Below are 15,943 nucleotides of genomic sequence, written 5' to 3' on the forward strand. Positions count from 1 at the left end.
ATATTGCATAAGAAATCAGAATGCCTAAACTAAACTGAACTAAAGCAAGAAATAAATGTATGTGTACACCATTCTCTAAAAATCTTACATTTCTGATAGTTCAGTTCAACTTATAGCTTTTTAATTCTTTTTTGGCATTATCCTGTTAACCTAAACAGAACCTCCTGTAAGGCAAAAATAGCCTCTTGTAGTTCCAGCCATACCTCCCTCCTTGCTAACTTTTGAATTAATTTATGTTGATTTTTCAGTCCACAGGGCTGTTTTCTAAGCCACACCATTCAAGATTGAATAAAATAAGCAGGTGGCCTTATTTCTGCATATATATTTTTATTACACCATCTTTAATTCGACGGGTTTTTCAAAAATTAGTAATTATAGGTTCAGTGACATTTTCTATTAAAATGAGAACCAAAACACTTTTAAAATATGTTTTAGAAATGTCAGGAGCAAATATCAGCGATAAGTACTTGCATTTCTGTCAATGTTCTTTCCTGTTCATTTCTATAAATTAGTATGTTGAAATTGTGTGGAAAAGAGAAGTTCGTAAATATAACACTGTAGCTTTAACAGTTGATTAAAATGTTTCAGTGTTAAACCATCCAATAAATAGGAAAACTTTTTCCTAGGAATATATAATTTTACTTACTGGTTTTTAGTTTATTTCAGTAAAAATTGTGTCTATCGCATTGCTCGTGGAAAAAAATGGTTTTACAGTTACATTCCTGTCCTTTAGGTGGCACTGTAGATTGCCATGGGTGTTTATGATGCATTTACGAAAGATCAGAAATGGCCACTTTAGACATTGCAAGTCAAAATCTGCAACAAGAAATTACGTCGAGTGAGTCAAATTGGAACTACTGCGCAGAATTTCTGTATATAATGAATGAATGTTATAATATATTTTAAAAGTTATTGCTTATTTAGAAAGCCATTTGCTGAGAGTTTCCCTAATCTCTTTAATTAACATGGAAACAGCAAAAAACAAAAAAAGTTACAAATATTCTTCATTGCAGCGTCAGTGTTTGAAATCATTCGAAGCTGATAGGACAAAAATAAAACATTCTCTCATTGTAGTACTTGTATTTACGAGTTGAATTTAATAACCTTGAATGCAACACTCAAATATGACACTCTAGCGCATGCGTCTTGTCCTATTATAATGGGCTAACTGTTAGCGTTGTAAAAAAAAAAATTACGTGGCTGGAATATTTCAATATGGAGGTAGCAGCATTAGTTGCCCTGACTTTATTATTAGGTGCTTTGGTTATTCTGGTCGCTTTTGCGGTGGGAAGGAGAAAAGAAGAGATAAAGGAGGAAACTGAGCAGGCTGCGGAGAGTTCAGGTGAGAGAACCGCGGAGCTCATGTAACCAGAATCGGCAGTGCTGACTGACTGCCAGCTCCGTATGAGTCCGCTGAATGAGCACCCATTCATTCTTATATTCATTCACTTTGTAAAACATTAGGATTTTGTGCTAAATATTAATCCTTAATTCTTATAAATGTATAAAAAATAAATAAACTAACTTTCAGTCACCTGCTTCTAGCCAATAGTGAAATGTTTTATTAACGGACCAATGAGGTCATAGCTTTCTGCTGAGTGACAGCTCTTTTTCATTCATGGAAAAGTTCAGAATGTCTGGTAGTTGAACGTTCATTAAAACCTGTGTTTATGTAATAGGAAAGAATCTGCAATAAAACTCTTGTTTAAATATGATAAACTCCAACGTAATTCGTTGTCATTTGGAGTGATTTATTTGGAAATCTTAGTTTAGAACAACAATTTCACAAACAAATTATTCATAAACTTATCTAAATTAGTCATAGCAGCCATTAAAAATGTCTCGTCGCACAACTTCTTGTACTCTAGCTGAAGCCAGTGCTGCGAAGGGCCCAACGTCTAAGAAGCAGAAGCAAGACAAGCAGCGGAGCCGCAAAGACAAACCAGCACAGCACAACTTCAGCCATCCTCTGCTGGCAGCTTCACTGAAGGTAAGCCATCTGGATAAACCTCAGGCACTAACAACAGGTGTTCTTTATTGTCATGTTTTTTTGGTAGACCTAAACAAACAGATGGCTACATTGGTAGTTTTCACTTAAGCCATTTTTGCAAAATTGTGTAATTTGCACTCCAAATTCCATCTGATAAGTTAATGACTGCACCAGCGGGAGATATCTTGTGGGGGGCGGCATGACAGTGGACCCATCCCCTGCTCTCACAACTGGAGGATCTGAATGTCAGCCGTGCAAAGCTCCATACCCAATTAATCAGATTAATTATTTCAGCCCTAAATGTGACATACTATGCATGCGTTTAATTTTTGTATCTTGTGCTCCTCAGGGCCATAGCGGGAATGTGACATGCTTGGATTTCAGCAGTAATGGGAAATACCTGGCGTCCTGTGCCGATGACCGCACCATCCGGATCTGGAGCACCAAGGACTTCCTGGAGCGGGAACACAAGTGTCTGAGAGCTAACGTGGAGCTGGATCATGCCATGTTGGTTCGCTTCAGCCCAGACTCCAGGTCTGCTTCTTTTTCCAGACTATAGTAACTCACGTAAAGCAGTACATTCTTGCCTCTAACCTTTAAATACTGGAACAACTTGTGGAACAAACACACTGGAAATGACGGCTCACTTTTACCTAGAGCTGTAAAGTTTGTTTTTAAACATGGTGAGGCATATGCCTGTTATGATAACTCAATTTACTGGATGATAAATTGTCCCAGTAATTACTGTGATAAATAATAATATTGTTTGGGGTTTTTTAGACTATTTCCAAGTAATACATTGATCATTGCATAACAATGCAAGTTCATCTCAAAGACCAATAAACTTTAATTTTGTAAAGAACACTTCATCCTGGAACCGGAAGATATTTTAAATATCCAAAATAAAAAAACAACTAAAAAAGTTAAAAAAATAAAATAAAAAAATAGCAATGCTCTCACAACGGGAGGATTCTGAGAGCATTTTCTTAGAACATTTCTGAGATTAATATAAAAATGTCTGAGGTTTTTTTTTTTTTAGCAAATTTTTGACTTTTGAGGTGCTGCGGTGGCACAGAGGTAAAGCACAATCCATGTACAGTGGCCTTAGTCTCTGTACATGGCTGAGTCCTGACCTGATGACCTTTGCCACATGTCTTCCCCCTCTCTCATTACCCATTTTCCTGTCTGACCACTCTCAAATAAAAGCCACTAGAGACAATAAAACCTTAAAAAAATAAAAGCTTTGAACTCTTGTAGCTCAGAAATGTCCTTGTTTTTTCTAGAAAATTGAAAAAAAAGTTTTTTGCCAAAAATGTACTCCTTTTTTTCTATCATCATTCAAACATGTTTGAATTCTTCACCAACGCCCCGTTTTATCCTGCAGGGCTTTCATCACCTGGCTCGCCAATGGAGATGCTATTCGTATCTTCAAGATGATCAAAAAGGATGACGGGACCTTCAGCTTCAAGGCCGCCTCGGAGGATTTCCTCCAGAAACACAAGGCCCCGATAGTTAACATCGGAATTGCGGAGACAGGTAAAGAACACATCAGAACACGTCACATTGTACTATTTTGTGATGGAGAGAACTGAATATGGAGACTTTTCCACAAATATGAAGCTCCTAATTGTTTCTTTTCTGCAGGTAAATTCATCATGAGCGCCTCAACAGACACCACCATCCTGATCTGGGACCTGAAGGGAGAGCTGCTGGCCTCCATCAACACCAATCAGATGACCAATTCTTATGCAGCTGTCTCGCCCTGCGGCAGGTCAGGCTCAACACAACAACAAACACTTGAAACATTTACTGCAGCACTTGGTTAGGATTCTGGTGCTCACTATGGAGAACCAAAACTTGGTGTTTCCATCTTCTCCCTGCCCTTGTCCTTAGGTTTGTAGCATCTTGCGGCTTCACTCCAGATGTGAAAGTTTGGGAAGTTTGCTTTGGAAAAGGAGGAGAGTTCAGAGAGGTAGCCAGAGCGTTTGACCTGAAGGGCCACTCTGCAGGAGTTCATGCATTTGATTTTTCCAATGACTCTCACAGGTAATAAGTGTTTGTAATTAGGATCTTTGCATTGCTGGATAAGATAAATAATGCAGCATTTATAAAAAAAAACACGTTTTTTTTTTTATCACAATTTCTTTCTATATCAATGTATTGATAGTAAGTTACAAAAGGGGGAAGTGTTATGATTGAGACTGCAATTATGGGAGGCGCTAACATAATATGTTATAAAGTTCACCCCTCATTAAAAACATACCTAGAATGCTGCTTTAATTCTTCCATTCATGTTTCAGAAATTCCTCAAAGGGAACGTATTATGCAAAATTCACATGTTTTTGTACTTCTATTTAGGTCTCAACTGCTCCTAAAAACTGCTCAAGCGCTTAAAAAACACCCAACTAGTTTTGGCAATAATGTTTTTGATGTCTGGAAAATGAGGCATTTCAACATGTTCAGAATGTGACTTCACAAATTAGCCGGCTCTGCTCCTCACCTAGCAACGCAAACTGAACTCCAACAAGTTTGGTCATCTGGTTTTATCACTCTATGCACTTGACCTTTCCAGAATGGCTTCTGGAAAGGACAAGTCTTTTGAGGTTGACTTACCATCCGGAAACCACTTGCTGCATTCATGTTGGTTGTGCAGGAGGCTCCACTTATGCTTTTCAAAGATGCATAGTTTGCATAAATGCGCATCTGTTTGCAGCCATTTTCACATGTGAATTTGAGGGGAGTGACCAGCAGCAGCTTATTTGGACTTGGTGACAAGACATCATTGTAAAACAGATCATTCTGAAAGAAGCTCGAAGTGGGCAGAATTAAACAAACTTAATTCTTATCTAAAAAATATTTGTGTAACAAAAAAAAAGTAAAGAACATGTTTTGTATAGCCCACAGATCTATCATAACCTGTTCAAAGAAGCATAAATAAGAAAAGGTGTCTAAAAGGTTTAGCAACCAACTTTGCTTTTCTTTTTCTGATCAGAATGGTGACTGTGTCTAAAGACGGAACGTGGAAGCTGTGGAACACAGACGTGGAGTACAAGAAGCAGCAAGACCCGTACCTCCTCAGGACAGTGCCCTGTTCCTCCTCAGATGGCAGCAGGGTGGCCTTGTCTCCGGATGGCCGGGTGGTCGCCATCAGTGACGGTTGCAATGTGGCAATGTTCGACACGACCACTGGGAAGCTGGAGGAGGAACTGCGTGGCGTCCACAGCCAGGGGATCACTGACCTCAGATTTGACATCAACAGCCGCTTCCTGGCATGTAGCGGAGACAAGGCCATCCGTGTGTTTCACAATGCGCCGGGTTACCGGGTGGCCATCAGGGACATGCAGGACATGCTGAAGAAGGCTCAGAATGAGGCCATGAAGCAGAGACTCCAGCAGCAGATCAGAGAGGCTCAGAGTGCTCTGGATGCTGCGTTAGCTGCTCCCGTCGAGTGAAGCAATGCACAAAGAGCCACATGAGTTCTTTTTCTGTCAAGAAAATATTCAAATCTGCATGCAGTTTTAATAAAATTATGTTTTTATGGACGGATTAAAGGCAATGTGTTCAAACATGGTACTGTGTTAATTTCTTGGTAAGCATCAAAATAATGACAAAAATGGCATCATTCACTGAGATTAGAGCAATTTTATCAATTAATTACATTTTTGAAGATTTCACTTTTGGAAAATCTGGATTTATTTTTTTTCACCAACATGAGCCTTGGATTCCCATAGTTCAGTGATGAATATTTATGCAAGTTACTATAGTGATACATACATTTATGCATATGTATATCACAGTGATATGCATAAATATGCATTTACTTTTGCATATGATTTATGCATAAATAAATCACTTATGATTTATTTATGCTTAAATCATAAGTGATTTATGATATTTATACACTAGAATGCACAAATACAATGATTTTCAATGGTGTATTAGGGTCATTGTATAAAAAGTAAATTTCTAACAGACAAAAAAATTTTCTAGATAAAACATGGAAATTTCAGTTTCAAAAGTTGAACATTTTAAAATTTGAAACTCAGAAATGTCTTGGGATTTTTTTTTTACTGAAAATTTTTGAGATTAATCCAAAAAGAACAAAAAAAAATCTTAAAACTGAAATTTCTTTGTTTTTTCTAGACAACTTAAATTCAAAATGTATGAGTTTTGTTGGCAGAAATGTACTCTTCCTTTGTTTCTATCTGCAGTGGCCCTAATATGCCGATGTACTATTCTAAATTCAAAGATTACGTCTAACCCCACCTGTGTGCCGCGCAGCTACATGTGATGGCGTGTATATGATGCACACCCCACTCTGATTCGACCCGGATGTGGTTCTTATTCTTGCTGCACGTTGTTGAGCAGCGTGACCAGCAACCCGTGCTGGATGTGAGAGCTGATGTCTGTGGAAATGATGGAGGTTTCGGTGAGTTCAGCGGAGCCGCTCAGGCCGGCTAGGATTCTTCAACAGAACCGGGTCTTCCTCGACTTCTTCTGGGATCTGGCTAACCCGGACCAGGAGGTCCGGTTGAAGGCGGTGGAGAACTTGATCCAGTACCTGAAAACAGAAAACAAGGTGAGAAACACCCAGCCTGTCCTCTCGGACAGTTTTCAAACTTCTTCGCTGTTGAAATTATGAAACTATTTAATCTGAAAACCCGCCGGATAAACAAACATTAAACATCACTATAAATAGTGAGGTAGTTAAATGTTAACATGAAGGAAAATAAGATGATAATTTAAACAAGATGTGTTTCTAATCGAGTAAAATTTGAGTTCCTGATACAAAATATATAAACAACAATATAAATCCCATTATTATCCAAGAAAACACAAATACATTAAAGCACGGCAAAAATAATAACACTAGATACAGAGAAAAGGCCAAAAGGAGAAGACAATTTTTCATTTACAAGTAACTGAAAAGTGGGGATTGTATTTTTGTACCTGTGTATGATTTAATTTAATAAGTAAACTGTATCCCATTCTAAAAACACCATCTGCATTTTGAAACATAATACTGGGGACAGGGAAGCTGTTTAGAGTGAATGAAACTGTGAGAGTCTGCAGAAGACTAGAGACTGGGCCGAAGTTTCACATAACGGTGGACGATATGGATTTAAAGTTTTATCACGATATTTTGTAGTACTATTGATAAAAGTTGCGATAAGAACTATGTATTACTTCTTTTTTTAGGTAGTTGTATGGCTGCAACTGTGTGCAACAGCAACTGTAGCTCTGCTAAGACAAATAATGGTCTTGGAAAAATATTTCCATTTTTAATATGCTGCTTTTGGACGCCAGCTAATCCCATAAAGAAGTGTGTTTTATATCATTACACTGCAAATTGTAATTGCATTTAGTTATGTTTTCAAATTTATTGATATTATTGATTCTTTCATTTAGGCCTGTCCTGATAAATTTTGTTGGATGATGAATTGTCCTAGAAATTATGTTTAATAAACAATAAAATTTTTTGCTTTTAATACGATTTTCAATTAATATAATGATAATAGCATAATAATATAAATTTGTCCTTTTCAAAGACTAGAAAACTTGAATTTGTACAGAACACTCCTCAATAGGACTGGAAGACATTCTAAATATACAAAATAAAACACAACCACCAAAAACATAAAAATAAAAAATAAAAAAAAAAGGAAATTACAACCTACCTAGTGAAGCTATAAATACATTTATTTATAATGTATGGTTTAAATTTATCTAGGAATAAATTTACGTTACGTTCATTGAACAAACAGTGTAGAAAATATTGAAACTAACAATCCTGTCGATACGGACAGTTGTGGAATTTACTGTGACAACAACGAATCAAAATTATCATCACGATCATCAAGAAATTTATCACACTAAATGATAAACAATATGATAAATGTTCATGATCCATAAAATACAGGCATTATGAAAATTCAATTAATAAAATTTATTTGTTTGTTTGTTTTGGACAAAATTTCATATAACAGAGATTTAAATCTAAAAATGAAGAAAGGTCAAATTGTTCAAAGAGTAATTGTGAAGTCAGGAGTAAATTAAGATATCCTGGTTGCTGTTTGTGCTGCAGGCTGATGAGCTGGAATACACATTAAAACGGCTGGTGGACGGCCTGGCCCACACCCGGGAGACGGCCCGACCCGGATTCAGCCTGGCTCTGGGGCAGGTGAGTGGACCGCCGGCCTGAGTCCTGTGGTACAACAAGGAAATTGATACAATTCTGTTAATTTTCCAACTATAACGCTGCTAAAAACTGATCAAATTTAGAGACAAAACTAAAAATCCATTTAAATCTCAGAGATTAGGAAAAAGTAAAGAGTCAAACCTATGAGTTTTCTTCTCCCTAAGGTGTTGAGTGCCTTTGAAGACATTTCCCTGCAGAGCATACTTGTCAGAATCAAAGAAAAACACAACTTACAGGCTGTGAAAAGGGTACATTTTGATCTTTTGAACTTCATTTAGCACAAAAACATTCATTTAAATGATGTTTAAACACCTCAACCTGGTTTTTGCTCTTTAGAAACTTGCCAGAAATGCCATGTTTGGGAATCTGTTTGGCGTTCTTGCCCTCCATCAGTCGGGACGTCTCGTCAAAGTAAGTCTGCTTCTTAGTTTGTCCGTGAAAGCAAATAAAGTCATAATATTACGAGAATAAAGTCGAAATAATACAAGAATAAAGTCGTGACAATATGAGAATAAAGTCATAAATAATACTTTATTGTCATAGAATTTATTTTTAATAGTGTGGCCTTAGTATCCAATCATAATTAAAACATTTGATGGATTCAATTTTTTGTTTTTTTGCCCTTTTTTACCCCATCTTCCCTCCAACTCTGAGGCGCCCCCTGGAGGCCCTGACTTTGTAAAACACTGATTTAGCCCATATATCCAAAAGCTTTTGAGCTTGTTTACTTTTCTCTGCAGGAACCCCAGGTGGTGCTGGGATGTGTGCAGCTCCTTCAGTGTTTGATCCAGCACAAGCAGCACCTGAAGGACCTGCCCAGCAAAACCATGACCGACATCCTCACTGAGGTAACGGTAACTGCTTCATCTTCCCACCACTATGACCCGTTCTCCTTCTTTAAGCTGCCCTTTTCTGGGCCCACAGATACCGGAGGAGGTGTTTGAGGAGGTTCTGCTGAGCGCTCTGGAGGCTGACCTGGCGTCAGCCTTCAGGACCCCGGAGCAGATGCAGCTGCTGCTGGTGGCGCTGCAACACTTCCCACAGGCCCTGAAACCCAAGAAGCTCAAGAAGCTGCTGGACTCTTCCACCATCATCAATGCAGACAACATCCCAAAGTGAGAACATGTTCCACAACTCACGGCATAGTCATTAGTTAATCTGCACCACTGCATTTTATTTTGAATTTAAAAGCTAAATAATCTAGAATATAGGGCTGGGCAGTAAATCAATGATGATATCTATCGTGATAGACACATGATCAGTATCAATAGATAATATGTCTGATAGAATATTCAAAAATTTCACTGAGCTCTGATACAGCACCGCACAGCATTCTGGGGGATGTATGCAGAGGAAAGGCTTTAGCTACTCAACCTCTAAGCTAAGCAAAATTGGTGGCATCAACTAACTCACTCTGTCACTCTTTGGTTACTTAGCAACTGATTCACTTTTTGATTACCTGGCAACCACCTGTTGAGTAATTAGCACAGCAGCAGATTAGGGTTTCACCTCTGTTCCTCATAACTGCTTAAAAGTGAACAGCAATAATGTAGAGTGAAAGAAAACAATTAGTACAGTAGCTTGAGGATAAAACAGGAACAAATTACCAGTTGTCAGTATTTCAGATATTTAAAACAAAAAAAAAATCATTAATAATCTATAGCGACTGATATGAAACCCTTAAATTGTGATATGTTTTTCAGCCATATCGTCCAGCCCTAATTAAAGACTTTTTTTAAATTTATAGCTACAGTAGCTTATGGTCAAAGGTTGCCATCGCAATCCAAAACAACATAAGGTCAATCAATCAATCAATCAAATTTTATTTGTATAGGACATTTCAGCAGCATTTTAAAGTGCTTTACATAATGAAAATAAAAACAGCATGTGACATTGAATAAACAGTGAGAAAGAGAAAGACATTTTGAAAATGATTAAAAAAGATAAAAGCATTAAAACCCCTTTTAGGACTTCAGTTAACTGTCGTTTAACTGGGGCTAAAAGATGGACTGAAGCATCTGATCAGTAATCAGCTGTTAAATCCTGAAAAATGTCAAAACTAAAAGGAAACACATTTTGTTTTTGTTTATAAATGCATCAACAAACAGTATTTTCTTTTGTTGCACTTTGTTTTGAGATTAGTAAAGAAAATTTGACGTATAAATGGAGATAGTCTTGTAATTCCTTCATTTTTTTTCATTGCAAAACTGCCTCCCTCAAGGAACCTGAGAACCTCAGAAATTTTTATGTGTTTTTCTTTTTTCTTATTTCAAATAGTTTTATTAGAGCCAGTCAAACAAATTACAAAATATAATTCTTATTGTGTATATATACATCTTCTGATGCTCTTAACAATATAATACTGACAAAATGGTGCATCAGAAAAATATTCAGTGCACCAGTTTCAGCCCTTTTTGGTTGCTTTTTCAACAAACTGTAAAAGGTTCAAATTAAAAATGCAACTAGAGAATAAAATCAACCCCCCTTCACATCTCAGCGCCAAGTTTTTTTCTTAAAAATTTCTGTGATTAGTCTCAAAATTTCTCCTTCTTTTCTATCTGCAACGTCCCTACTATGCTTCTTAAGTAAAACTAGTTCTAATTGAAATCAGTTTGTTTACTCTTCTGTATCTTCCATCTGACAGGCTAGTGGAAGTGTTGAAGATGGCGGCCCACTCAGTGAAGAAGGAGCGCGTCCTCCCCTCTGTGGCCCTGGACTTGCTGAAGCTCTCCCTGAAGGAGGACAGTTTCCAGCTGTTCTGGGACGAAGCCATCACTGAGGGAATGTTCAAGGAGCCGTCTGGACCAACACAGTGAGCCCATAACTGGCAGCTGCTAAACCATCACTATTGTGATGCTTTGATATGAGGCAGTTGATGAAAAGAGAAATTTACTCCCACTAACCAGCTATATTTAACATTTAACTTTTTTTTCCAGTCTTTATGTTTTCAACTCTGTAGACATCACTTTTCCTCTTTTTCTTCCAGTTATTTTCAGTCTAATGACGTATTTTCCTGTTGTGTAGTTACTTGAGCTACCGTCTGCTGGGCAGTGTCCTGCCTCTGCTGTCCTTATCCCAACTAAAGGAGGTTTTATCTGGAGAGGTGATGATGCACTACGGCGAACATGTAGTTTCAGCTCAGGTCAGTCTCAGTTTCAGTTTTCCTTCAATTATTTATGAAGAAAAATGTAAGTTAATTACATATTGTAACATAATATGGTGAAGACTTGCACCTTCTGTTTCAAATTCAAAAATACTTGTATTAATCCTAACAGAAAATTAAATGTTTTCATAACTCATATTATTCCAGGTTGTTCATAGTTGTTCTAGATACTGTTAGCTGTGAGAATTACTACAGACGGCTACAGAATTTTCTTTAGCAGTCTGTATTGCAGCTGTTCTGATGAAGCCTCTGACTGAATACATTTGCTGCCTTTCCATTATAAATGTGCACAATGCTTTGTCCATATTCCTCTAATGTTTATCGTTTATCATAGAAACTGAAGCAGCATTCAGCTTCTATGCACCACAAATCTGGAACAAACTTCCAGAAAACTGTAAAACAGCTGAAACACTGGGTGCCTTTAAATCTTGACTAAAAACCCACCTGTTTAGAGTTGCTTATGGCTAAATTAGGGTTTAGAGTCCCAGTTAAAGGGCGTTTAACTAAAGTCCTAGAGGTTGGAGTTCTTGTCAAACGGTGTTTTTGACTAAAGTCCCAGAGGGTTAGAGCCCCAGATTAGGACAGGGGTGCGGGTGTCGTTCCCCCTGGTTCAAAAGGAGTGCAGGTTTTAATGTTTTTATCTTTTTTAATCTTTTTTTATTTTTTATTTTTTTTTTACAAAATCTCTTTCTCTTTCTTACTGTTTATTCTATGTCACATGTTTTTTTTTCTTAATTATGTAAAGCACTTTGAAATGCCTTGCTGCTGAAATGTGCTATACAAATAAAATTTGATTGATTGATTGATTGATAATGTTGAAAAAACACAATTTCACAATTGTGGTGTTTCCATTAAATACTAAACACATTTAAATCACATGTAATTAAGTTTTTTCACACAATGTCTTTAAAAAAACATGCAGCACAATGATCCTACTGCTACTTCCTGTCGTCTTCTTGGTGGTTTGCGTCACAGGCAACATGCAGTTGTTGATTATGTGTCTTGTGTGATGCAAATCATGTATTTACATTGCAGTTTTGCAAAACAAACCAATTTTGATATGGCAAAAAAACCCATCCTTAAGGACCAGGGTTGGGATACTGCTCCAGAGGTTCCACTGAACGGAACTAGCCTTCTTTACAAGTTTTATTTTATTTTATTTTTTATTTTTTAATCTTTTTAAATCCCTTGTTCTGATGCTGCTACCCCAACAAATGATGTAGAAGAGATTATACTCTCCACAACAGGCTTGTACAACATATGCACCATCTTGCAAATGTGGATGCTGTAAACTAATTTGGTCAATAGCTAAACTGAAGCTGATTTGTTAATGGTGCTGTCTGAGGCTAAGACTAGTTAGCCTAGTCTTAGCCTAGGCTAAGACTAGGCTAACTAGTCTTAGCCTAGGCTAAGACTAGTTAGCCTAGGCTAACTAGTCTAGTTAGCCTAGGCTAACTTGGCCAAGTTATGCCAAGTTATTCCTTGGCATAACTTGGCATAACTTGTTCCTTGGCCAAGTTATGCCAAGGAACATAACTTGGCAAAAATCTAATCTCAGTAGAAGTCACGATAAGATAGAAATGCTAGCACGGTGACATTCAGTGAAGCTCAGTTATTACAGCGAGTGCACTGTCCTGAGGATGTTGATTCTTAGTTACCGCGTGCCCTCCCATTTTTTCTGTGCTCTTTTCTGTCCAAGAACTGTCAAACAAAGCCAAGTAGTAGTAAAAAAATTCTTAAAGTGCTTGCAAATAATTTGTTTCATAATAATTTCAACGAGCACAAGCAAGCATCCTATTTTAACATGATACTTAAAGAACATACTACATTCAAATTTGCTAATATGCTGTGATTAGCTAAGATACTAATAATAGCATGTAGCTTTGGTTACAATAATGCAAACTATGCACTGTGCTAACAACCTACAAAGTGCTAATATTAGCATGTTAGCTCTAAAAATCACAAATGTAATACCAGCTAACTTTAGTTAGCTGGTATTACTGACATTAGCTACCATGTTAACAACACACTAGCACAGGCTACAGCAGCGAAAACTGTCTAGTAACAGCATTCTATATAATGCAAACATCAGTGTGTTAGCTATTAATACCAAACATTATCTACTATTATTAGGTTACTGTGCTCATTACTTAGTTTGCCTCTATTGGCATGTTATCGTGCTACTGCAAGATAACATGGTTTACTGACCATAACATGTTACAGTTAGCATTTTAGCTTTAAATAGGTGTTATTACCTGCTATGCTGAAGTTAGCTAAATGTTGATGAAAAAAGACAATAATCTGAAATACCACAAATCCCAGCCAATACATACAATTGCAGAAGCTGTTGGATGCTAACATACAAAAAATATTTGGATCAAAAGTGAATTTTTACGGAGCCCTCTAGGGACATGGGGTAAAAAATTTATTTTGCATTGCCTCACAATAAGTTTTGCGTTCCCTCGCAATATGCTTAATGCAATATTTTCTGATCTATTCTGTATACAGTTACAAATGTCAATTTAACATTTCAAATACATATTTAAAGAGCCTAAATGTGCCTCAAATGGTGGTAGAGGGCCGCGCAGGGTTAACTCGGGGAATCTCATCTGTCTGAGGCTTGTGTCAATAATCTCCAGGCCACTTCTTTGTTCTGCCACAATTATCGATTTGTTCCATTTTGATTATCATGCTGTATAAGGACTGCGACACAGTCTGACCAGGACCAGTGCACAAGTGCCAACGATCAATGGCACCAAAACACGGTCATCAGAAACTATGACCACCCTGTGGACCCACTTCCTCATCCACACAAAGCCAGTAACCTTCCCATTCATACTTGGTGATGGTGACAGTCACGCCCACATCGACGCACCCACCGCCCAAGTGTCAAAGATTAATGTTCCTGTCATATCAATAATTATTAATTATTTCATTCATATGGCTCTTACAGAACCTCAGTGAAAACGTGTTTGTTATTATTAACTCTTTGGTGCAAAAAACTTATTGAAACTCGATTTATTCACTGCATGTTTATTTCTGTTTGTGTGAGGTTGAGATGGAATTGCACATGAAAACGGCCCTTTAAACCATTCAGACTACCAGCACAATAGAGACACAATCAACTGTCTCATTACCCCGCAATAATAACTCAGAAATAGTCCAAATAGTTTGGATGTATTTTTATTTCTTTCCTACTTATGGAAAGTTTCTGTTTATCAGACAGTCTTAGTGATGGGATTGTTGAGGAATCTGATGGCCAACGGGAGGCAACTGTTTTGAGTCTTTCTATTCTACAGCAGTCCCACAATAAATGCACTAAAGGAAACTTTTCAGGGGGTCGCAGCAGGGAAGTCTGGATACAAGGATGGAAAAACAAAGAAATAAATGATGAATTGAGAGTTTTGCAGAGAAAAGGGGCATGTATGTAAGCTATAGGTGGAAAAAGTTTAGAATTGTTATTTTGTTTTTATCTAAAGCTAAATGTGCATAATTTGAATTGTTACACATCCAAAGACTAAAAAACCAAATATTTTGAGAGAAACTCAAAAAGGTTCAACACAATAAAATCTTAAGTGCTCCACAAAACCGTGATTAACAAATTTTACTGCTTAAAAAATGCATTAGAATTTCGCCTAAAAGGTTTACATTATTACTTTTTCAATAATTTTGGCTGATTATTGGTGATTGGTGATCTTTTTTTATTTAATCCCCTCCTGGATGTAATCGAAAGCAGCTGGATGATCAGAATCCCTGATTTTTCTCCCTCAGAAACCGGACCGCTTTAAACTGGCCCCGGAAATGGACACCTACGTGTCAGACTTCCTGCAGAACTGTCAGGACTCTGACAAACAGCTGGCGGTCATGGTGAGCTTCTCCTCACTGACCAACAACGGTTACCCCGTGGTGCCGTCAGTGTGGCAGGTGGTGCAGCACCTGAAGCCGGCGGCTCTACAGAGCTATGTGGACTGGCTCAAAGGGACGTTCCTGCAGCCTCAGCCAGACCGTCTGCTGGACTTCAGCACCCGCAAGCAGAAAGACAAGAGCAAGGAGCAGTGAGTGTTTATTCAAACGGGGATATGTAAGATAATATCTCTCTCTTCTTGTGATTACTCTGACGTTCTCTCGTTTAGGAAAGAGAGCTCGATATTCCGCCTGAGGAAGTGGATCGTCGCTCGCCTCGCCTCGATCATCAACAACCATCAAGTGAAGAAACATGAGGATCTTATCATGGATGTGGCCAGGTAAGACCAGCGTTTTAAGCTACATTCACACAGCAAACAAATGCCATCCATATCCATTTATTTTGCCCATATGCAAGCTATATCAAACTTTTCCACTGCAGTCTGAACAGCCAAATTTGAGTCTTTTCTCCCCTCCAATTGTTTTCAAAGCGCTTGCACTCTGAACAGTCATGTCATTTTTATCCAGCTTTTATGCCATTAATATAAGACGTCATAATTAGTGGTGGGCACTTATCTTATCGTTTATCATTTCTCGTGGACCACATCTCTCATCACTCCCTGATTGGACCGTCTCGTTCCAGAGAAACAAGCTCAGGGCTCCGTTAGTCATTATCGTGAGTTAAAAT

The 15,943-nt window shown here is 37.7% G+C and overlaps 2 protein-coding genes across 2 annotated transcripts in view; both read left to right on the forward strand.

Moving 5' to 3' along the window:
* The first annotated feature begins 1,111 nt into the window (after positions 1-1,111).
* Positions 1,112-5,560, forward strand: LOC103129128 (transducin beta-like protein 2). Its single transcript, XM_007540107.2, has 7 exons — positions 1,112-1,342; positions 1,869-1,990; positions 2,340-2,524; positions 3,375-3,526; positions 3,635-3,761; positions 3,884-4,036; positions 4,983-5,560. The coding sequence occupies exons 1-7, from the start codon at positions 1,216-1,218 to the stop codon at positions 5,440-5,442; spliced, it is 1,326 nt and encodes a 441-aa protein (XP_007540169.1). The 5' UTR covers positions 1,112-1,215; the 3' UTR covers positions 5,443-5,560.
* Positions 5,561-6,323: 763 nt separating this feature from the next.
* mybbp1a (MYB binding protein (P160) 1a) overlaps positions 6,324-15,943 on the forward strand; it is a 28,968-nt gene continuing 19,348 nt past the window's right edge. Inside the window, 10 exon segments of the mRNA XM_007540108.2 lie at positions 6,324-6,569; positions 8,076-8,171; positions 8,354-8,437; positions 8,526-8,600; positions 8,930-9,037; positions 9,114-9,304; positions 10,834-11,001; positions 11,214-11,331; positions 15,124-15,407; positions 15,486-15,596. Of these exon segments, the coding sequence (XP_007540170.1) occupies positions 6,393-6,569; positions 8,076-8,171; positions 8,354-8,437; positions 8,526-8,600; positions 8,930-9,037; positions 9,114-9,304; positions 10,834-11,001; positions 11,214-11,331; positions 15,124-15,407; positions 15,486-15,596 (1,412 nt within the window). The 5' untranslated portion in view covers positions 6,324-6,392.

Source organism: Poecilia formosa, unplaced genomic scaffold, assembly GCF_000485575.1.
Source record: "Poecilia formosa unplaced genomic scaffold, Poecilia_formosa-5.1.2 Scaffold518, whole genome shotgun sequence".
Classification (NCBI taxonomy): Eukaryota; Metazoa; Chordata; class Actinopteri; order Cyprinodontiformes; family Poeciliidae; genus Poecilia; species Poecilia formosa.

Bases quoted from the DNA above. Each gene is read 5' to 3' on its own strand.
- LOC103129128 (XM_007540107.2), top strand. From the start codon at position 1,216: ATGGAGGTAGCAGCATTAGTTGCCCTGACTTTATTATTAGGTGCTTTG. The intron at 2,525-3,374 runs GTCTGCTTCTTT...TTTATCCTGCAG, and splicing joins CGCTTCAGCCCAGACTCCAG to GGCTTTCATCACCTGGCTCG. The intron at 3,527-3,634 runs GTAAAGAACACA...TCTTTTCTGCAG, and splicing joins CATCGGAATTGCGGAGACAG to GTAAATTCATCATGAGCGCC.